The sequence below is a fragment of the Onychostoma macrolepis genome, chromosome 23 (genome assembly GCF_012432095.1).
Source record: "Onychostoma macrolepis isolate SWU-2019 chromosome 23, ASM1243209v1, whole genome shotgun sequence".
Taxonomy (NCBI): Eukaryota; Metazoa; Chordata; class Actinopteri; order Cypriniformes; family Cyprinidae; genus Onychostoma; species Onychostoma macrolepis.
Genome location: NC_081177.1, coordinates 13,120,646 through 13,143,383, shown reverse-complemented (window position 1 = coordinate 13,143,383; position 22,738 = coordinate 13,120,646). Strand labels below are relative to the sequence as shown.

Below are 22,738 nucleotides of genomic sequence, written 5' to 3'. Positions count from 1 at the left end.
GGACATCCCACGAAAACTTGAACGCTGTAGCTGGTTTGTGTATATAATATTTCAACAAGACGCTGTGCCCTGTGCTGTGAAAGTAAACTTGGTTTATTTTCAATACCAAAGTATGAGGCTGTGAAGAATGAGTGGTTAAAATTAATCTTTATTATGATACCACATACGTATAAACCCAAACTTTTGCTGTTTTCTTCTCCAATCTCCGTGAGTTCAACGCGAGATTCGTAAAACGGTTGTCCTTGAAAGATGGGTCAGTGCCCAGTTTCTTTGGACCAGCTTACTCCTCTGAATCACAGCCTGTATTATTAATAACTGTTGCTAAAGGGTCATGAAACCCCAGACTACTTTTTCTGAGATTTTAGCAGAGGTGTTTGTGTGAACCGACAGCACACGCGGTGTTCATCTAATAAAGATCTTCATAGCTAGCAAACCATAGCCTTTGCAGATTTGCTTTCAACTGACTGTAGATCCAAAGCCACGTCTTCAAGGCTCTTGATGTTACAACTCTGAGTGAGAACCGCTTCAGGCGACTCAGCGCGTGCGGCAGGGAACTGAACGAATCATTCAAACTGATTCGTGAACTGATTCACTGGTCTGCCAACTGGTTTGATCAAGCCTTCGAACAGAATTGACTCAAAAGAATGAATCATTCACGAATGGACATCGCTCATTGCCCAGAAAAAAAGTAGACGGCGCGTTTGGAATAAACGGAAGGATTTTTAACTTGTATTGCTAAATAAAGTAAGGAGAGCGTCGCCCACAGTAACGAAGTAAAAGTACCGTTTTTTCACTAAAAATGTACTTGAGTAAGAGTAAAAGTAGGCTACCCATTTTAAAATATATACTCTAAAAGTTTTAGTTACCCAAAAAATGTACTCAAGTAAATGTAACGAATATGTAACTCGTTACCCACCTCTGATATATATATATATATATATATATTCCTCGTTTTTAGAGCAGTAATAGCTTTCTTTGAAAGCGCCGGCATTTTTCTCTGGTTCCGCCGAGGTGCAGAGGTCACGTGGTACAATCCGTAGCTTTCAGAAAGCTCCCAGTTCACAAATTGTAATTACGAGTTCTACGAGGAGGTGAACGCTTTTTACAAGTTGGTATCTCATAATTATGGTTATTACGATATGGCGTGAACGCACAATAAGTTTGAAAAAGTTGTCGGGAGCGTGATGGTGGTGACATTGAAGGTGAGCGACCGTGGTGCTGTAGTTCGTTTATAGCCTAAGTTTAGCTTTTAAGTTCTGGCGCTTGTATTTAGGCTCCAAAATTCATCAAAGTTATATTATTTTGTGAAGATTATCTTGATGGACAAAACGTGCAAGTTTCATGAACTATGATTGAACACAGAGCTTATTTTTTTGCGATAATCCAAAAGCCTATGGAAAAATCCTATTGGCTTTTTGTCGAGGGAACCAGTTTCATGCTAACAGCTGATCCACATACAAAGTGACGTCATAGTTCCCCCACTCTGTTATTAGGAACCACAGTTTCCACAAATCCCTTCACTTGATTGGGATGTTCTCTTTTATTCTGAATGGCAAGGGCAGTGACTTTAACATCGAGCGTATTTTGCAGTATTAATTTGATCAGGCTCCGAAAATTCTTCAAAAAGAACACAAATAATGGCCTTCTCAGCTGCCATAGTTGCAACTCTTGCGTCATCAGAACAGGGTGTTCAACGCACCACCGTTCTATTTCGTTCTTACTGACCGCCAGGGCTGGACAGCTGGACTGGTAATCGGGCATACAGGGCATTATCCCGGTGGGCCGACACATTGAAGGGGCCGACAGAATATATATATATTTTTTTTTTGCCAAGGACCATCACGCAGGGACTACGAGCAGCCAGTGGCCCATTGGTTTGTCTCCTGTATTGACAGCGTAAACCACCTAATCACAATGCGCTATAGACGGAGTGATGCGGCGTAAAGAGCCAGGCAGGAGGAGGAGAGGAGAGCAGTTGAATCGGTAAAGTGTTTGATCAGGGACTCGCAACGGAGGCAGGCATCTATCCTGTGTGCGCGCCATTAGTGCAAAATACGCAAACACTTTTTAATAAAACGTAAATTCGTCCCCCGCGATTTTTTGGCCAAGTCATGTCAAGTGTGTTCATAGAGATTTCCATGGGCCAATGCGAATAAATCTAGATTTAAATTCGAAAAGACACAATATTGTCAAACCTGACGTTTTTTTATTATCCAAAACAACTCGATGCAATGATACATATCTACACTACCAGTCAAAAGTTATTGAACAGTAAGATTTTGAATGTTTGAATGTTTTTTTTTTTTAATGTTGAATGTTTTTTTTTTTAAAGAAGTCTCTTCTGCTCACCAAGCCTGCATTTATTTGATCCAAAATACAGCAAAAGCAGTAATATTGTGAAATATTTTTAAAAACTGTAATTTATTTCTGTGATGCGCAGCTGTATTTTCAGCATCATTACTCCAGTCTTCAGTGTCACATGATCCTTCAGAAATCATTCTAATATGCTGATTTGCTGCTCGAGAAATATTTATTATTATTATTATTATTATTATCAATATTTAAAACAGTAGAGTACTTTTTCCCCTCTGGATTCTTTGATGAATAGACAGATCCACAGATCAGCGTTTATCTGAAATAAAAAAGCTTTTGTAACATTATACAATACACCATTCAAAAGATTGGAGTCAGTATAATTTTTGTTTTGTTTTTGTGGGAAATAAATCATGGAAATTAATACTTTTATTTAGCAAGGATGCTTTAAATTGATCAAATATGATGATAAAGACATTTATAATGTTACAAAAGATTTCTATTTCAGATAAATGCTGTTCTTCTGAACTTTCTATTCATCAAAGAAACCTGAAAAAAATTCTACTCAGCTGTTTTCAACATAATAATAATAATAATAATAAATGTATTTTGAGCAGCAAATCAGAATATTTGAATGATTTCTGAACAATCATGTGACTGGAGTAATGATGCTGAAAATTCAGCTTTGATCACAGGAATAAATTACATTTTAAAATATATTCAAATAGAAAACAGTTATTTAAAATAGTAAAAATATTTCACAATATTACTGTTTTTGCTGTATTTTGGATCAAATAAATGCAGGCTTGGTGAGCAGAAGAGACTTCTTTAAAAAAATACATTAAAAATATTACTTTTCAAAAACTTTTGAATGGTAGTGTGTATATATGTGTGTATATATATATATATATACAGTGAGGAAAATAAGTATTTGAACACCCTGCTATTTTGCAAGTTCTCCCACTTAGAAATCATGGAGGGGTCTGAAATTGTCATCGAGGTGCATGTCCACTGTGAGAGACATAATCTAAAAAAATCCAGAAATCACAATGTATGATTTTTTAACTATTTATTTGTATGATACAGCTGCAAATAAGTATTTGAACACATGTCTATCAGCTAGAATTCTGACCCTCAAAGACCTGTTAGTCTGCCTTTAAAATGTCCACCTCCACTCCATTTATTATCCTAAATTAGATGCACCTGTTTGAGGTTGTTAGCTGCATAAAGACACCTGTCCACCCCATACAATCAGTAAGAATCCAACTAATAACATGGCCAAGACCAAAGAGCTGTCCAAAGACACTAGAGACAAAATTGTACACCTCCACAAGGCTGGAAAGGGCTACGGGGAAACTGCCAAACAGCTTGGTGAAAAAAGGTCCACTGTTGGAGCAATCATTAGAAAATGGAAGAAGCTAAACATGACTGTCAATCTCCCTCGGACTGGGGCTCCATGCAAGATCTCACCTCGTGGGGTCTCAATGATCCTAAGAAAGGTGAGAAATCAGCCCAGAACTACACTGGAGGAGCTGGTCAATGACCTGAAAAGAGCTGGGACCACCGTTTCCAAGGTTACTGTTGGTAATACACTAAGACGTCATGGTTTGAAATCATGCATGGCACGGAAGGTTCCCCTGCTTAAACCAGCACATGTCCAGGCCCGACTTAAGTTTGCCAATGACCATTTGGATGATCCAGAGGTGTCATGGGAGAAAGTCATGTGGTCAGATGAGACCAAAATAGAACTTTTTGGTCATAATTCCACTAAACGTGTTTGGAGGAAGAAGAATGATGAGTACCATCCCAAGAACACCATCCCTACTGTGAAGCATGGGGTGGTAGCATCATGCTTTGGGGTGTTTTTCTGCACATGGGACAGGGCGACTGCACTGTATTAAGGAGAGGATGACCGGGGCCATGTATTGCGAGATTTTGGGGAACAACCTCCTTCCCTCAGTTAGAGCATTGAAGATGGGTCGAGGCTGGGTCTTCCAACATGACAATGACCCGAAGCACACAGCCAGGATAACCAAGAAGTGGCTCTGTAAGAAGCATATCAAGGTTCTGGCGTGGCCTAGCCAGTCTCCAGACCTAAACCCAATAGAGAATCTTTGGAGGAGCTCAAACTCCGTGTTTCTCAGCGACAGGCCAGAAACCTGACTGATCTAGAGAAGATCTGTGTGGAAGAGTGGGCCAAAATCCCTCCTGCAGTGTGTGCAAACCTGGTGAAAAACTACAGGAAACGTTTGACCTCTGTAATTGCAAACAAAGGCTACTGTACCAAATATTAACATTGATTTTCTCAGGTGTTCAAATACTTATTTGCAGCTGTATCATACAAATAAATAGTTAAAAAATCATACATTGTGATTTCTGGATTTTTTTTTTTTTAGATTATGTCTCTCACAGTGGACATGCACCTACGATGACAATTTCAGACCCCTCCATGATTTCTAAGTGGGAGAACTTGCAAAATAGCAGGGTGTTCAAATACTTATTTTCCTCACTGTATATATATACACACACTACCATTCAAAAGTATATATATTAGTGATGCGCGGATGGCGGTTGTATCCGCGGGGCCCGCGGGTAATCCGCGGGTCGGGTGGGTCATGTCATAAAAAATACATTCTAATTAATTGCGGGTGGGTCGCGGGTGGATGAGAGAAATCATCAGTGATGCAAATATTCTCTAAAATATGAACGTGTTTTAAATTAATTTTTTCATCAGGCAGACAGACACGCAGATTTTATTCTTGTGTGTGTTCGCCTGTTCGGGAAGTTGCAGTGAGTTGCAGTGACAGACAGGGGCGTAAATTTCATCTGACAGTAGGGGGGGACAATAAACGTAAAATTTCTCAAGAGCAATTTTTGAAGGGGACACAAATAATACAGCCAAAATTGTACTTGCAAGGATAGATATGTGTACACAGCATGGAGACCGTGTTTAAATGAGTTTATGGTTCACCACGCGGTCATATTATAATTATTATTTTGCGTCATCCATAGTATTTTAGGTTTCGTCTCTTTCGCATTAATTAAACTGCATTAAACCCACTGATCTGCCACTTAACATCATAGTGAACCAAACCCAACACATAGGTCTACAATATTAGCCTAATATCAGTTCACACACAGGCTTATCGCCATGTTAGTTGTAGTGGGTGACAAGCTACGGTATTAAGCTTGTCAAACTTATAATCGCTCATAGAAAATACATCGGATGTCATAATTTTTTTGTCATGACTAATTTATTAATGATCCAGCATCATCTGTATTAAAGATAAAGAATCATTTCACTCGATGTTTAAAGAGAATAAAATAGCCTTGACAGCCTACTTACACATAACTAACTTGCTCTCTCTCACCGGACTCGTGTGTGTGTATCGGTAAAGAAGAAAAGCAGGCAGTGGACCAAACCACTGTGAGGAAAGGGAGGGGGGAATCAAAACATTTCTGAATTTAAAACGTTTTTTTGCATTTATTTTGTTTTACTAATCACACAATTATTTTAAGTATATGTCCATTATATTATTTTCAATACACAGAGTCACTTGTAATGATATTTTTAGGGGGGACAAGCCTCAGATAGGGGGGGTCCTGTCCCCCCCGTCCCCCCCGGGATTTACGCCTATGGACAGATACAGTGGCATTCCAGATAAAGTTTGAATGGAGAAAAGCGTGTGTTTATGCTATTAAGAAAGTGTAGACTATAATCTGGCCAAAGAAGAACTTTTGTTTTTTAATTAAATATTGATTTAAAAGCAGCCTATTATCATTGTATTAGCCTGTTACGTTTACCTCTTACGGCTCCGACGACGTTTTGTTCCGTATGTATGTAATGGTAAAGTGATTATATTTCGTTTCGTTTTTTATAAAGTTAATTTATAAAAACGTTTGGAGCACTTTTTGTTCGTTAAATGTGAGTTTTTACATTTCCGGTGCGGGTCGGGTCGGTCATTTATATCAGAGAAAAATGCGGGTGGGTGGCGGGCGGATAATTTATTTGAAGCAGCGGATTCGGGTGACGTTTGAGCTCATCCACGCATCTCTAATATATATGTATGTGGTGTGCCAGGGCCGATTTTTTGTCCCAGTCCGCGGCAGGGCTTTACACTGAATGATATCTCATCGCAGATGCACAGGTCAAGTCTAATACAAACAAAGTCCCTCGTGACCAGGATGACTCAGGGTCCTGCCCTATTTAACCCCGTGACTTCCTGCAGACTGTCCCTATAATCTTCTCGCATGCATGTATTAAAGGAAGACATTTGCAATCCGTTTTTCAGCTTCGCAACAAATCGGATGTTGGTGTTTCGCGACTGCGTGTCCTCCAGAGGCTGCATCGGATTCAGTTGAATTTATAGGATACAGTGTGGTGAGTTGTTACGTTTATGCTCAGGGTTCGTTTTCGTTCCCCTTCATTGTTTGGTAGCTAGATAGAGTGTTTTCACTCGGTGGCTCTGCCGGATAGTATTGTAGTATCTCACAGCTGTACGAGACCGCATTAAGAGTGGGTGCGCTCTGTTACGCGCGGTATCCATGTGTATCTAGCGGCTAATAGTTGATACTACTGGGTACGTGACACGTATATTATAGTGTCCATAATAAAGGATAAATATATACACACACATTGCTATTCACGCTGTGTGTGTATAATATTATATATATCTGGAGTCGGTCAGAGTGTTTTTGCTCGTTTAGGCTGGGCTAACATGGAAAAAGTATCTCATGCCTGCACATTGTGCATGGCCACTCGGCAAAAGGATGACGGGCATGACTGTTGACCTTCCGGTTTAGGCTTGGAACACCTGAAACAAGGCCTCACAGAGGATGCCTGCATGAACTGCAGAGTTATGTCTTGGGAGAGGAAGACTTCAAGGATAGCTATGGTGGAGGGACTCTTGGGTGAATCGCTACCAACACCACCACCACCATGTAAAACTCTCCGAAGCAAGCAGTGGTGGAAATCACACAGCTGCTCTCCCATATTGCCCGGATGAGCCTGGCTGTGAATTTCAGCTCGAGTCAGCTAACCCCAACTAAGCCGGTGAAGGTCATAGGTGTTATCCTGGACTCACAATTGATGATAGTTTCGCCATCAGAACAGCGGGTGGACAGTATTCTGCTGCTCTTCCAGCAGTTTCAAACGCAGGCCAGGCTACCACTCAGGTATTTCCTCAGACTCATGGGTATGCTGGCAACAGCAACTGCGGTCATACCGTTGGGCCTCCTTTCGCTTCGTCCCTTCCAGAGATGGGTGAACAGTTTTCATCTGAATCCCAGTGGGCACAGGAACAGGTTGATCAGAATTACACAGCAAGGCCTTCTCACACTAAAACCATGGAGGAGGAGGTCATATCTGACCAAAGGGGTTGCTCTGGGCAGGATTCCCTCTCGGCGGGAGGTAGTCCAGACCGATGCTTCTTTTACCGGCTGGGGCGCAGTCTGGCAACACAGAGCGGTCAGAGGGCAATGGGATTTGTGGCAAAAAGGGGAGAATATAAATACCCTGTAACTACAAGTAGTGCTACTGGCACTGAAGCACTTTGCGCTGAATTTGGAAGGCAGGCATGTTCTTGTCAGGTCAGACAATACATAAGTGATTTATCACATCAACCATCAAGGGGGCACAAAATCCAGCCAGTCTCTTCAAGTATCCCAGGAGCTGTTGGCCTGGGCCTTCCCTCGGTTGGCGAGTATCAGGGCAATGCACATCCCAGGAGTGACAAATGTGGTGGCAAATTTCTTGTCACGCCACAGACCTCCGTCGGGGGAGTGGAGACTCAACCCAGAGGTAGTGGAGATGATATGGCAGCGGTTTGGCAGAGTGGAAGTGGACCTCTTTGCCTCGGCAGAATTGACCCAGTGCCCCCTCTGGTTTTCACTAGCAGAAGAATCCAGTCCTCAGGGGCAGGATGCTCTAGCCCACGACTGGCCAGGTCAGTTACTGTATGCCTTTCCCCCTATACCATTGATCTTAGCAACTGTTCACAGAGTCCTTCAGGGACACCACAGGCTACTGCTAGTAGCACCAAACTGGCCAGGGAGACCCTGGTTTCCAGTGATGTACAGGCTCTTAGAAGGGGAGGCCTGGAGCCTTCCCAGGAGGAGGGATCGCCTCCACCAGTTGGGAGGTCAGATTTGGCACCCAAATCCAGAACGCCTACAGCTCTGTGTTTGGCCTCTGAAGGGCCAGAACCACTTTTGGGAGTCTGTAAACAGGTGTACAGAAAACTATAATGAACTCTAGAGCGCCTTCCATCAGGAGTGCTTATGCGTATAGGTGGAAGTTCTTCTCTGATTGGTGTAGGGAGCAAAGAGTGTCCCCAGAGGTATGTCCTGTCCCCTTGGTGTTATGTTTTTTGCAATCTTTGCTGGAAGAGGATCGGGCAGCTTTTACTTTAAGAGTCTATGTGGCTGCAATTTCAGCACATCATGTACAAATAGATGGTCAGCCATTGGGATCTCATGCCTTGGTTACTCAATTTCTTAGAGGTGCACAGCGACTGCGCCCCCCTCAGTCCATTCGGGTACCCTCATGGGACCTGAGCCTGGTCTTGAAGTCTCTTACATTACCTCCGTTCGAACCTCTGGAGCATAGTGACTTGAAGAAGTTACATGCATTATTAGTTAACACAACCTGCATGCGCTGGAATGCTGATGATTCAGTAGTGATGTTGTGGCCAAACCCAGCATTTCTCCCCAAGAGGCTTTCTGCCATGTTTAGAAATCAGGCTATTGAGCTGGCAGTATTTAATCCTCCAAGGTTGGATACACAAGGAGGAAGTGAATGCAGACTTTTGTGTCCAGTAAGGGCTCTCCGTGGCTACCTCAGGGCCACAAAAGATTTTCGGCAATCAGACCAACTTTTTCGTTTTGGGGGGCCGAAAAGAGGTCAGCCCCTCTCAAAGCAAAGATTGTCGCACTGCGTAGTTGAGGCTATCACCCATGCTTACAAGTCTAGTGGATGTCCATTCCCATCGGGAGTGAGATGTCATGCAACAAGAAGCATCTCAACGTCTTGGGCGGCATTAAAAGGTGTCCCCCTAAGCGACATCTGTGCGGCAGCTACATGGTCATCTACAAACACATTTTCCCAATACTACAGGATTAATGTGGCTGCATCGGATACTTTTGAAACAGCTGTTCTGTTGGGACCCTCAACTTTTTAGAGGTAAACAGGACCTCCTCGTGACCTTGTGGTTATAAGTCATCCAGTGTGAAACACTGCCTCTGGAGGTCAGTAAGAACGAAATAGAACGAGAGTTATGGATGTAATGTAGAGGATTTTTATTGATATTAATCAGAATTACTCAGACATAATTAAGGTGAATTTTGCCTATAAGGTATCTGTTGAATCTTCCAATATATTCTGAAGGCCTTGGTGTCAAAATGTGTACGTGGCAAAGCAAGGCCTTTGTGTCAAAGTGTGTACGTGGCAAAGCACATATGGAAGAAATGAGGAGGGGGCTTTCTCCCCCATAACAAATTCTAGAGGGTCTCTTCTCCTCTGGGACAGATAGAATTACATACACAAGTGAAATGTATGCATATGACTTAACCTTAGAATCCGCCTTAAATGGCTTGTATATAAACCAGAGACAAAGAACAGTCGAGAAGCTTTTCTGAAGAGAGAGCTTCGGTTTTATTTCGGCCGAATAAAATCTAATTTTTCTGGCATCAAAACTCAAAGTCTTTGTTTCATTCTTCGAACTGCGGGGCGCGACACTTCATTTGGCGTCACGAACAGGATCTGGAAAAGAGCCACAAAGTGTACTACCGCTTGGAGCAGATTTCAAACAACACGTGAAGGTGGCCACCTTTTTTAATCAGGTAAGCATTTTTGCTTATATAAGATTGTGTTGTTTGCTAAATCTGGTCTTGGTGGTAAGGTCACTTAAATTTTGCTCTTCCAAAATACTAAATTTAAAGATGAGAACATAAAAAAGAGGAGTTTTTATTCCAGAAAAATAACTGCATGCATTATCTGGTTTATTGTTTGAGGCTTTGATGAGTAACTTAAACTGAACTGAGATGATGCAGGCAAAAAAAAAACATTGCTAGCAATGGTCTGTGTTTATTTGGGCTGGGCCTGAAGAGACGGAGATAGATGTGAAGCAGATATAGTATAGAGAGCGCGCAAGACCTACGATACCGCCCTGATTAAATTAAAAAAGACAAAAAAAATTGTAAGGTCACAGGGGTCAGCTTGGGTAGGTTAAAATTCCTGACAGAATCTTGTTCTTTTACTGCGAAGAGAGATTAAGGAGAGGTTACAGTAACAGAACCAGTATTTTGGAGCAGGTGGTAACTCGAGAGAAAAAAGCTTTGTTTTGTTGTTTTGTTTTGGAGAATGTTTGAAACTGTGTCCGTGTCCGAATGCATGTGTGTGTGAAAGACTGAGAGTGAAGAGAAAACACATAAGTTCCGATTGGGTTTGGGGAGAGAAGTGTGCCTTTTTCTAAATGGAGAACGGCCGCAGCTCTTGTCACACTCATGCATGTTGCTAGGGAAATAGGGTCAACAAAGATTGAATCCGGATGTGTAACAAGATCCTATGTTGGGTGTCTGTGTGAGAAAAAAGCAAGAGGGAGAGAAAAAATTTCTCAGAACAGCGCTGTGGAGAAGAGATATTAAGTGAGGAAGTAATAAAGAACATTAAAAATAATAAGTGCGCACTAAATAAAACGATAGAGACGAGAGATAATTAAGAAATGAATAAATAAAAATCATTATTAAAGATTTTATGAATACTATGTGATCATAAAATAAAGAAAAAGCATATAGAAAGTGTACATGCATCAGATATAATAAAAGGTTATAAAATAAAGAATAAAAAATTAATTGAAAAATAGTGGCAACATTATTATAAAAAATTAATAGATGAATAAAAATATTACACGTGCTTATAACTGAAGACTTCCAAAATTTGTATCTTGTTGTCCCTGGGAGACAGTATGAAGGTTAATCCATTACAGAATTAGAGATTTGGGTTTGAGCTAACCAAATATAACTTGTGTCGTGCAATGTTGAATGAGAGCAAGATTGGGTGACCAAGTTCATAGAAATTTTGAATCAAAAGCTATAGGATATTTAAAAATAATAATGGAATTTGTTGATTAAATAATTAAATTAAATAAAAGGAATTATTTTATGTTGGTTGGGAAAATCCATTCACAATTACTCGATTATTCTAAACCATGCAAATATAGAAGAAAAAATATAATTGATGTCTTTAGTTTACCATACATACTGTTGTAACAGAAAGGATTTTTTTTGTTTGATTATAATACATAATAAAGGTAGATTACTGCTGCTTTCTGCATTTTGCAAAGAAAAAGCTGCTTGCTATTTTTCTGCAATGAAGAACTTGCTTTACTAAAAGAGAATAAGGGAACTGCTGTTTTTAACCAGATTACCTTTTTTATTTATTTACTTATTTTTACCTTTTTATTAAGGGGCCATAGAAAGAGATGGTTGAAAAGTGAAAATTAGATAAAGAGCTGATTGCTCAGAGACAATTTGGTCACAGTTTACAAAGGTGCAATTTGAATAATGCAGTCTCTGAGTGTTAAGATTACAGATGGCTTCTGGATCAGTGCCTTGACCAAGCAATGGAGTCTGTCTAACAAAGTGGCGAAGAAGCAAAAACAGCTGTAGAGAGAAGAAGAGGGAGGGGCTGATGGATTTTCAGCTACCCGCCGAAAAGAGGAGTGCACACTTCTGCATGGAGAAGAGCTGACTTAAAGCAGGAAAAGGTGAATCTTTCACTTGAGACTTTTCCTGAGTGTGAAGAGAACATCCTGAAATGCAAAACTCTGGCAAGAACAATCAAAAGCCAGACTGAGGAGAGGCAGAGAAACAACGGAGATCATACACCACAACATCAGGCCTTTGAGTGCCATCACAGACTGACAACCCAGTGCAACAGCCAAACAGCTTCTACAAACTGATGATCTAACCAGAAGCACTTCCATCCCTTCCCATTGTGCGCACAGGTGAAGCACATTTATTTGATCACTTTAGAGACTGTTTCAAAATTTGTTAATCATTTTATTAACTTTATTAATCTTGATTATTCACTGGTCTCACAGCAGTTCTTTGAATTCTGTGTTTTAACTAACATTCTGAATCTGCTTTTCAATAGGTACCAGTCCAGCCTTATGTCTTAAGAAATAAGAAATTTTGACAGACAGAAGTGGGTGCTTGACTCACCAATCAGATAAAAAAAATCGAGCTGGATTTGGCATAGTGAGGGCTATTTCATTAACCAACTAGGGACAAATGCACAACTGAATTATTGACAACAATGCTGATCTCTTTGGGAAAAAAATAAAAAATAGATGTCCAGGACTGTCTAATGCAATGGGGTATTAAAAATGGGAAGTAAATGTTTAGTAGAACGAGGCAAAGCGATAAATGTCTTTAGAAACTGTACCCAAAAAATGGCATCTTTGCCCATATTAGTGCCAGTTTCTCCAATCCACAACGATCTACAGGAAGCTACTGAATTGCAGTGTGAACGCATTACCCGTAAATGGCCTATTATACAAGAAACAAAAATCCAAAAGCCGCAAGGAAGAATAGAATTAATGGCAGATCAGGAATTTGAATGTTGTGAGAAAAGGAAATGTTGACGTAGGAAGGTTTAAAGGAAAGTGTAGCAAAACATGGCAAATACCACGATGCACAGTTGACTATTTAGTGGTAAAAGAAGGCCCAACACCTATATTTGATGACATTGATATTCCATTAGTAGACATATGGTGGATGTGTGGATTAGAATATGGCCTTTTGACAACATTACCAGAAAATGTTCAGGATTATGCACTAGGGTTATGTTGACACATAAAATGAGTCACATCTCTTTAGAAGAAGGAGAAACAAAAGAAGAGAAATCTAGATCGAGAAATTTATATAGATGCTATTGGTCAACTAAGAGGTATACCTTATGAATTTAAGGCAAGAGACAAAGTTAAATCAGGATTTGAATCAATATTCATTTAGATTGCGCAAAATAAAAATACAGAATGGATCAATTATATATATTACAACCAGCAGAGATTTATTAATTACACTGATGACGCCTTATCACTTTTAGGAGAACAATTTGATGCAACAAGTAGAATGACATAGCAAAACAGAATAGCTTTGGACTATTTGTTAGCTGAAAAGGGAGGAGTCTGTGTTGTGTTTGGGGATCAATGCTATACTTTTATACCAAGTAATACTGCGCCAGAAGGAGATCTGAACTATTGTTTCTTGGAATATTCGATATATTATGTTTTGAATGTGTTTTTATGTTTTTGATACACATAACTGTGACAACCACAGGCAAGCACTGAACCAATTGCACGCTCATGCTTATAACATTGTATTTTACTATAAAGAAAGAAAGGAGACAGAATCTTTTACTCTCTTGTAGTCAAGGGTGGAGAGAGAGACGTTTGGTTCTGATTTTCCTCCAGAGTGCTACCGCATCATTCAGTGGTTGAGGGTAAACCTGTGTGACTTATTTAGTCACTAGATAGTGTTAGCTGAAAGGACTGGATTATGAAGTAGCACTCTGGGTAGACATAAACAAATTGTGAGACTTAATGAAGTCTCAAAGGGAGGAATGTAGAGGATTTTTATTGATATTAATCAGAATTACTCAGACATAATTAAGGTGAATTTTGCCTATAAGGTATCTGTTGAATCTTCCAATATATTCTGAAGGCCTTGGTGTCAAAATGTGTACGTGGCAAAGCAAGGCCTTTGTGTCAAAGTGTGTACGTGGCAAAGCACATCTGGAAGAAATGAGGAGGGGGCTTTCTCCCCCATAACAAATTCTAGAGGGTCTAGAATTACATACACAAGTGAAATGTATGCATATGACTTAACCTTAGAATCCGCCTTAAATGGCTTGTATATAAACCAGAGACAAAGAACAGTCGAGAAGCTTTTCTGAAGAGAGAGCTTCGGTTTTATTTCGGCCGAATAAAATCTAATTTTTCTGGCATCAAAACTCAAAGTCTTTGTTTCATTCTTCGAACTGCGGGGCGCGACACTTCATTTGGCGTCACGAACAGGATCTGGAAAAGAGCCACAAAGTGTACTACCGCTTGGAGCAGATTTCAAACAACACGTGAAGGTGGCCACCTTTTTTAATCAGGTAAGCATTTTTGCTTATATAAGATTGTGTTGTTTGCTAAATCTGGTCTTGGTGGTAAGGTCACTTAAATTTTGCTCTTCCAAAATACTAAATTTAAAGATGAGAACATAAAAAAGAGGAGTTTTTATTCCAGAAAAATAACTGCATGCATTATCTGGTTTATTGTTTGAGGCTTTGATGAGTAACTTAAACTGAACTGAGATGATGCAGGCAAAAAAAAAACATTGCTAGCAATGGTCTGTGTTTATTTGGGCTGGGCCTGAAGAGACGGAGATAGATGTGAAGCAGATATAGTATAGAGAGCGCAAGACCCTACGATACCGCCCTGATTAAATTAAAAAAGACAAAAAAAATTGTAAGGTCACAGGGGTCAGCTTGGGTAGGTTAAAATTCCTGACAGAATCTTGTTCTTTTACTGCGAAGAGAGATTAAGGAGAGGTTACAGTAACAGAACCAGTATTTTGGAGCAGGTGGTAACTCGAGAGAAAAAAGCTTTGTTTTGTTGTTTTGTTTTGGAGAATGTTTGAAACTGTGTCCGTGTCCGAATGCATGTGTGTGTGAAAGACTGAGAGTGAAGAGAAAACACATAAGTTCCGATTGGGTTTGGGGAGAGAAGTGTGCCTTTTTCTAAATGGAGAACGGCCGCAGCTCTTGTCACACTCATGCATGTTGCTAGGGAAATAGGGTCAACAAAGATTGAATCCGGATGTGTAACAAGATCCTATGTTGGGTGTCTGTGTGAGAAAAAAGCAAGAGGGAGAGAAAAAATTTCTCAGAACAGCGCTGTGGAGAAGAGATATTAAGTGAGGAAGTAATAAAGAACATTAAAAATAATAAGTGCGCACTAAATAAAACGATAGAGACGAGAGATAATTAAGAAATGAATAAATAAAAATCATTATTAAAGATTTTATGAATACTATGTGATCATAAAATAAAGAAAAAGCATATAGAAAGTGTACATGCATCAGATATAATAAAAAGGTTATAAAATAAAGAATAAAAAATTAATTGAAAAATAGTGGCAACATTATTATAAAAAATTAATAGATGAATAAAAATATTACACGTGCTTATAACTGAAGACTTCCAAAATTTGTATCTTGTTGTCCCTGGGAGACAGTATGAAGGTTAATCCATTACAGAATTAGAGATTTGGGTTTGAGCTAACCAAATATAACTTGTGTGCAATGTTGAATGAGAGCAAGATTGGGTGACCAAGTTCATAGAAATTTTGAATCAAAAGCTATAGGATATTTAAAAATAATAATGGAATTTGTTGATTAAATAATTAAATTAAATAAAAGGAATTATTTTATGTTGGTTGGGAAAATCCATTCACAATTACTCGATTATTCTAAACCATGCAAATATAGAAGAAAAAATATAATTGATGTCTTTAGTTTACCATACATACTGTTGTAACAGAAAGGATTTTTTTTGTTTGATTATAATACATAATAAAGGTAGATTACTGCTGCTTTCTGCATTTTGCAAAGAAAAAGCTGCTTGCTATTTTTCTGCAATGAAGAACTTGCTTTACTAAAAGAGAATAAGGGAACTGCTGTTTTTAACCAGATTACCTTTTTTATTTATTTACTTATTTTTACCTTTTTATTAAGGGGCCATAGAAAGAGATGGTTGAAAAGTGAAAATTAGATAAAGAGCTGATTGCTCAGAGACAATTTGGTCACAGTTTACAAAGGTGCAATTTGAATAATGCAGTCTCTGAGTGTTAAGATTACAGATGGCTTCTGGATCAGTGCCTTGACCAAGCAATGGAGTCTGTCTAACAAAGTGGCGAAGAAGCAAAAACAGCTGTAGAGAGAAGAAGAGGGAGGGCTGATGGATTTTCAGCTACCGCCGAAAAGAGGAGTGCACACTTCTGCATGGAGAAGAGTTGACTTAAAGCAGGAAAAGGTGAATCTTTCACTTGAGACTTTTCCTGAGTGTGAAGAGAACATCCTGAAATGCAAAACTCTGGCAAGAACAATCAAAAGCCAGACTGAGGAGAGGCAGAGAAACAACGGAGATCATACACCACAACATCAGGCCTTTGAGTGCCATCACAGACTGACAACCCAGTGCAACAGCCAAACAGCTTCTACAAACTGATGATCTAACCAGAAGCACTTCCATCCCTTCCCATTGTGCGCACAGGTGAAGCACATTTATTTGATCACTTTAGAGACTGTTTCAAAATTTGTTAATCATTTTATTAACTTTATTAATCTTGATTATTCACTGGTCTCACAGCAGTTCTTTGAATTCTGTGTTTTAACTAACATTCTGAATCTGCTTTTCAATAGGTACCAGTCCAGCCTTATGTCTTAAGAAATAAGAAATTTTGACAGACAGAAGTGGGTGCTTGACTCACCAATCAGATAAAAAAAATCGAGCTGGATTTGGCATAGTGAGGGCTATTTCATTAACCAACTAGGGACAAATGCACAACTGAATTATTGACAACAATGCTGATCTCTTTGGGAAAAAAATAAAAAATAGATGTCCAGGACTGTCTAATGCAATGGGGTATTAAAAATGGGAAGTAAATGTTTAGTAGAACGAGGCAAAGCGATAAATGTCTTTAGAAACTGTACCCAAAAAATGGCATCTTTGCCCATATTAGTGCCAGTTTCTCCAATCCACAACGATCTACAGGGAAGCTACTGAATTGCAGTGTGAACGTACCCGTAAATGGCCTATTATACAAGAAACAAAAATCCAAAAGCCGCAAGGAAGAATAGAATTAATGGCAGATCAGGAATTTGAATGTTGTGAGAAAAAGGGAAATGTTGACGTAGGAAGGTTTAAAGGAAAGTGTAGCAAAACATGGCAAATACCACGATGCACAGTTGACTATTTAGTGGTAAAAGAAGGCCCAACACCTATATTTGATGACATTGATATTCCATTAGTAGACATATGGTGGATGTGTGGATTAGAATATGGCCTTTTGACAACATTACCAGAAAATGTTCAGGATTATGCACTAGGGTTATGTTGACACATAAAATGAGTCACATCTCTTTAGAAGAAGGAGAAACAAAAGAAGAGAAATCTAGATCGAGAAATTTATATAGATGCTATTGGTCAACTAAGAGGTATACCTTATGAATTTAAGGCAAGAGACAAAGTTAAATCAGGATTTGAATCAATATTCATTTAGATTGCAAAATAAAAATACAGAATGGATCAATTATATATATTACAACCAGCAGAGATTTATTAATTACACTGATGACGCCTTATCACTTTTAGGAGAACAATTTGATGCAACAAGTAGAATGACATAGCAAAACAGAATAGCTTTGGACTATTTGTTAGCTGAAAAGGGAGGAGTCTGTGTTGTGTTTGGGGATCAATGCTATACTTTTATACCAAGTAATACTGCGCCAGAAGGAGATCTGAACTATTGTTTCTTGGAATATTCGATATATTATGTTTTGAATGTGTTTTATGTTTTGATACACATAACTGTGACAACCACAGGCAAGCACTGAACCAATTGCACGCTCATGCTTATAACATTGTATTTTACTATAAAGAAAGAAAGGAGACAGAATCTTTTACTCTCTTGTAGTCAAGGGTGGAGAGAGAGACGTTTGGTTCTGATTTTCCTCCAGAGTGCTACCGCATCATTCAGTGGTTGAGGGTAAACCTGTGTGACTTATTTAGTCACTAGATAGTGTTAGCTGAAAGGACTGGATTATGAAGTAGCACTCTGGGTAGACATAACAAATTGTGAGACTTAATGAAGTCTCAAAGGGAGGAATGTAGAGGATTTTTATTGATATTAATCAGAATTACTCAGACATAATTAAGGTGAATTTTGCCTATAAGGTATCTGTTGAATCTTCCAATATATTCTGAAGGCCTTGGTGTCAAAATGTGTACGTGGCAAAGCAAGGCCTTTGTGTCAAAGTGTGTACGTGGCAAAGCACATCTGGAAGAAATGAGGAGGGGGCTTTCTCCCCCATAACAAATTCTAGAGGGTCTAGAATTACATACACAAGTGAAATGTATGCATATGACTTAACCTTAGAATCCGCCTTAAATGGCTTGTATATAAACCAGAGACAAAGAACAGTCGAGAAGCTTTTCTGAAGAGAGAGCTTCGGTTTTATTTCGGCCGAATAAAATCTAATTTTTCTGGCATCAAAACTCAAAGTCTTTGTTTCATTCTTCGAACTGCGGGGCACGACACTTCAGTAACTGTGGTTTTATGAGTTCTGGATGACCGCTAGAGCTTTCTGTCACTCGGAGTCAGGGCGAGAAGATTCTGTAGGGACAGTCTACAGGAAGTCACGGGGTTAAATAGGGGAGGACCCCGAGTCATCCTGGTCACGAGGGACTTTGTTTGTATTAGACTCGACCTGTGCATCTGCGATGAGATAACATTCAGTGTGAAGCACTGCCTCTGGCAGTCATCCAGAACTCATAGAACCGCAGTTACCTCCGTAACTCTCGTTTCCATTTAAAAAACATTTTGCATCGTTTTGTCGGGGCTGAACGCAGCCCAGTACTCAATGTTTTTGTTCGGCCAATCACAACAGACTGGGTCATCAAAGCAGAGTAGCCTTACGTAAATGAGGGCTTTGGAAAGATGAATCTTTGAATAAATAGTTTGAGATTCATTGAGAAATAAGGTAAATTTAAATGCATATTATAGGAAAATGAAAGTGTTTTTTGACCTTGCATGTACGTAATCCTGTTTCTTGTTGTTGTTTTGTGTAGCGCGTGGCTTGTTTTTATCATTGGCCACATGTTTCTGTATCGCAATGTTTTGTGTGGACGCTCAGTCGGGGAGAGCTCTTATTGGCAGCATGTTCGTCTCATGTTTTGTGTGGGCTTTGTTTTGTTTGTGCCATGTGCTCCTCTGTCATAAGTTGTCTTATGCTGCCTTCACGTGCTATCGAAATTTCCTATTTCCCACTTATGAAGTCGTGATTACGAGCTTGTCGTATTGAAGTGCTTTAATGTCAGAAAGAATAAAATGTAGCATCCCATTGGTTGACAATCATATAAACATTCACCGCGCTATACATGCAGTTTGCTGACAATTCTGGAATTTCGGTCAAATACATGCTTATTTCACTGCTTATAAAACATATAATATGCTTCGAATGATCGTTCATATCTAGCTTATACATACACTACTTTAGCGACAAGACAAAGGGATAGTTGTTGTGAGAACAGCATTGACAGCAGCAATGGTTGTCACCTCCACCATGTTCAAAGTTTATGACCCGCCCAACTCGGAAACTCGGGTATCAAAATTATTTATTTCCCAGTAGTAAATACGACTTGAGAGGCTGTTCACGTTCAATTTCCAATTAGGAAACTCGTATTTATGATAATTCCGATAGCACATGAAGGCAGCATTAACCCAGCCCCTTATTTAACTTGGTTTATTTGCCCTACCTGCTCTTCTTCATTACCCTCCTATTCTGCTCCTATTTATTCTCCCTGTGTTCTCAGTCTTGTGCTAGATTGTTGGTTAAACAAAACATGTTGATCTCCACATTTGAGTCCTCAATCATCCCTTACCACAAAACTTGACAGTCTTTTCATTATGAAATAGATCTTTATAAATAATCTTCTGTAGCAAACAGAATACAGGTTTAAAATGACATTAGGTCGAGTAAGTTCATTTAATCAATTACATTTCAGTATTGAAGCATGAAAAATAATCCTGTACTTACCAAATAAGGGCCCTTTTTGGATATTTGGTTCAGACTTAAACCTTGAAAACACATTAACAGACTTTATGTGAGTACTCGAAAAAAATATGGCTTATATGCTTAGCAAAAATGTGGTCATAATCTTTTATGGTACATCAGAGGTTAAGGTTGAGGTTAAAATGGCAATTGTGAGCCATTTTTGAGGTAAAATGGCAACCTGTATATTAAAATTAAAAATTGTAGCCTATTTGTCTCCTGTGGAATGAAAATTAAGTTGTGTATTACAAAAATTCAATTAAAATGTGTTTATTATTTATTTATTTATTTTTGGTGAAACGAAACTGTTAGGCTCTTTAACATATTCAGCTAATCATACATATGTGAACAATGTCTCTCGTTCTCAGTAACATTCTATGATTTCTACTGAGGGGGACCAAACACCCAACCCCTCCGAAGTAGGCGGAGCGTGTGTAAGGCTGGGGAAGGGTTCACCTGGCCATGGGGAATTGGGGCAAAAATTCCACTAAATTGGACAAAAATGTCCCTGCACAAACAAATTAAATCTATTATGTCTGTTGCTAACAAAGTGAAAATGAGCAGACAGTGTCGATTGTGGCATTAAATTAAGATCTGCTCAAGTTGCACTGTATTTTGTTTTAGGCGTTTTTAAAGTGTTTCGCATTTTAACCAATCACACACAATTCTGGTGAGCTTAGGAATGCAATGGCCAATCAGAGGTGTTCAGATGGATCATCGCTGAAACTCATCAGTTTTGAGTGCGCGCGTGACTGAATTCAGGACTCTTGCGAATTCTCTCATCATAAACAACAAAGCGCAGATGTATTTACAATGTAAGTAAGATATTCATTTCACAGTGCATACAGCCTCAGTGATTATAAGGATAGTTAGTTTTTTTTTTTGATAGTGCTTAAACTCGCGATAGATCAAAGTTAGTGATAATGTCACTTTCTATATACCAATAATTTATTCGCTGTTTGAATAACGGTGGAAAGGAAACATTATAATTATCAATTTCTAATGTTTTATTAAATTGTAATCGTGTTAAATACAAATTCAGTCCCATTAAACATATTTTATTAGCCTACATGACACCCATGTCTGGTTCTCGCCTAAAACGACGGGTTTATGATGTTTAATATGTTTAACTGCTTTGAGCCTTACCCTGGAGTTGGTTCACACTCCACCTATCCGAAACATGATTTCTACCGAGGGGGCCCCCAAAACTCTAAACACACCCCTGCACAGTATATGGTTCACTCTGATTGGACCAAAAATAAATCAAATTGATCAGTGGTTCTCGAAGACAAGCTAAGCAAATCTGTTTTTACATATAAAAACATCTTGACTGTATTTTACCAGGAATTAGAATGGTCCTTGTTGGTCTGACTTCCACACCCTGCGTAGGGTACTGAAGAGGGCTGTTGGCTTCAGCTATGATAAGTGAGTCTGCAGCTGTATACGTCCTGAATGGAGAAAACACTACTATTTTAACAGTTTTCTTTCATGTCATTCCAAAACTGTATGACTCTCTTTCCCAGTGGAACAATAAAGATATATTTTATTAGGTGTCCCCAGAATGAGCAATTGTAATTTTTTAAAATGCAGAAATATGGTAAAAAATGGTGCATCACCTTTTACGGAAACTGTGATACTCTTTATTTCTGTATTGCTTTGCTTTTTGCAGGTCTGAATCCTGGAAGGACGCATGTAGCTGGGTAGCTGATACTTGAGGAAACAGCAGCTGAGCGAATGGGAAATGAATGCCTGGTTTGTCGCCTTCACAAACACACCCATTATTGGCAAGACTCCTGGTTAAAAGTAAAAAGCATATTTTAAAATGTTCTAAAATCCAGCCACACGTCACATCTTTCATTCAGTGTACTTACAAAAAAAAAAAAAAAAAAAGTTAAGTGGAAGAGGTGCCATGATTTGTGAATTATAATGATACATTTCCCTGATTTAATTTCAAATACTGAGGTTTTTAATTGCCAGTGGAACTGAATTACAACATACATTTGAGATAGAAATTGGATGGTGGTAAAAATCTGCAATAAACTGATCAAGAAGTGGTTTTGGCACACAAAATGTTTATTTCCTGTAGTTTCTGCTCACTTTGACAGGCTCTCTTTGACACGGTAAGGAATATGGTCATTTTTGTGGTCCATGTTTTGTATCCTGTCCTCCAGTAGCACTTTTAAAGAGTCAGGTCCTTGTAGCACGTCAATCGTCGTAATCGTGTATGAATTCCAGTAGTGAATGAGCATGGCGGTGAGTGGCAAGCCCACCAACAAAACTGCCACTGCTTTCTTTTTTACAGCACGCATAATTGCCTGAAGTGCAGAAAGACAGAAGAGAGGTATTGGGAATTACACACCAATTTATACACATTATGTTCAGGACACAGTTGACATAGATAACAGTTATAATAAGTCCTGCTTTGCATTCATCTTGTATTCTGGTCAGTAAAGTATTCTTCATGTCTCAAAGCAGTCGATTAAATCCAGTTAGCCAACTGCAGCGTCAGTTGAAATGCAAAGCAAGGACCTGCTGATTTCCTTAT

General features: G+C 39.1%; 1 protein-coding gene across 4 annotated transcripts in view; it reads right to left on the bottom strand.

The window, feature by feature from the left end:
* Positions 1 to 22,738, bottom strand: part of b4galnt1a (beta-1,4-N-acetyl-galactosaminyl transferase 1a) — a 77,891-nt gene that overhangs the window by 36,074 nt on the left and 19,079 nt on the right. For 2 of the 4 annotated variants that reach the window (XM_058763085.1, XM_058763086.1), the window contains exons 2-5: positions 22,291 to 22,508; positions 21,810 to 21,986; positions 21,535 to 21,641; positions 20,179 to 20,219 (exon numbers count right to left, since the gene is read on the bottom strand). In XM_058763085.1, coding sequence (XP_058619068.1) covers positions 20,179 to 20,219; positions 21,535 to 21,641; positions 21,810 to 21,986; positions 22,291 to 22,502 — 537 coding nt within the window. In that variant the 5' untranslated portion in view covers positions 22,503 to 22,508. Of the gene's footprint in view, positions 1 to 20,178; positions 20,220 to 21,534; positions 21,642 to 21,809; positions 21,987 to 22,290; positions 22,509 to 22,738 lie in introns of those variants that run through there. The other 2 variants (XM_058763087.1, XM_058763088.1) reach the window with 2 other exon arrangements.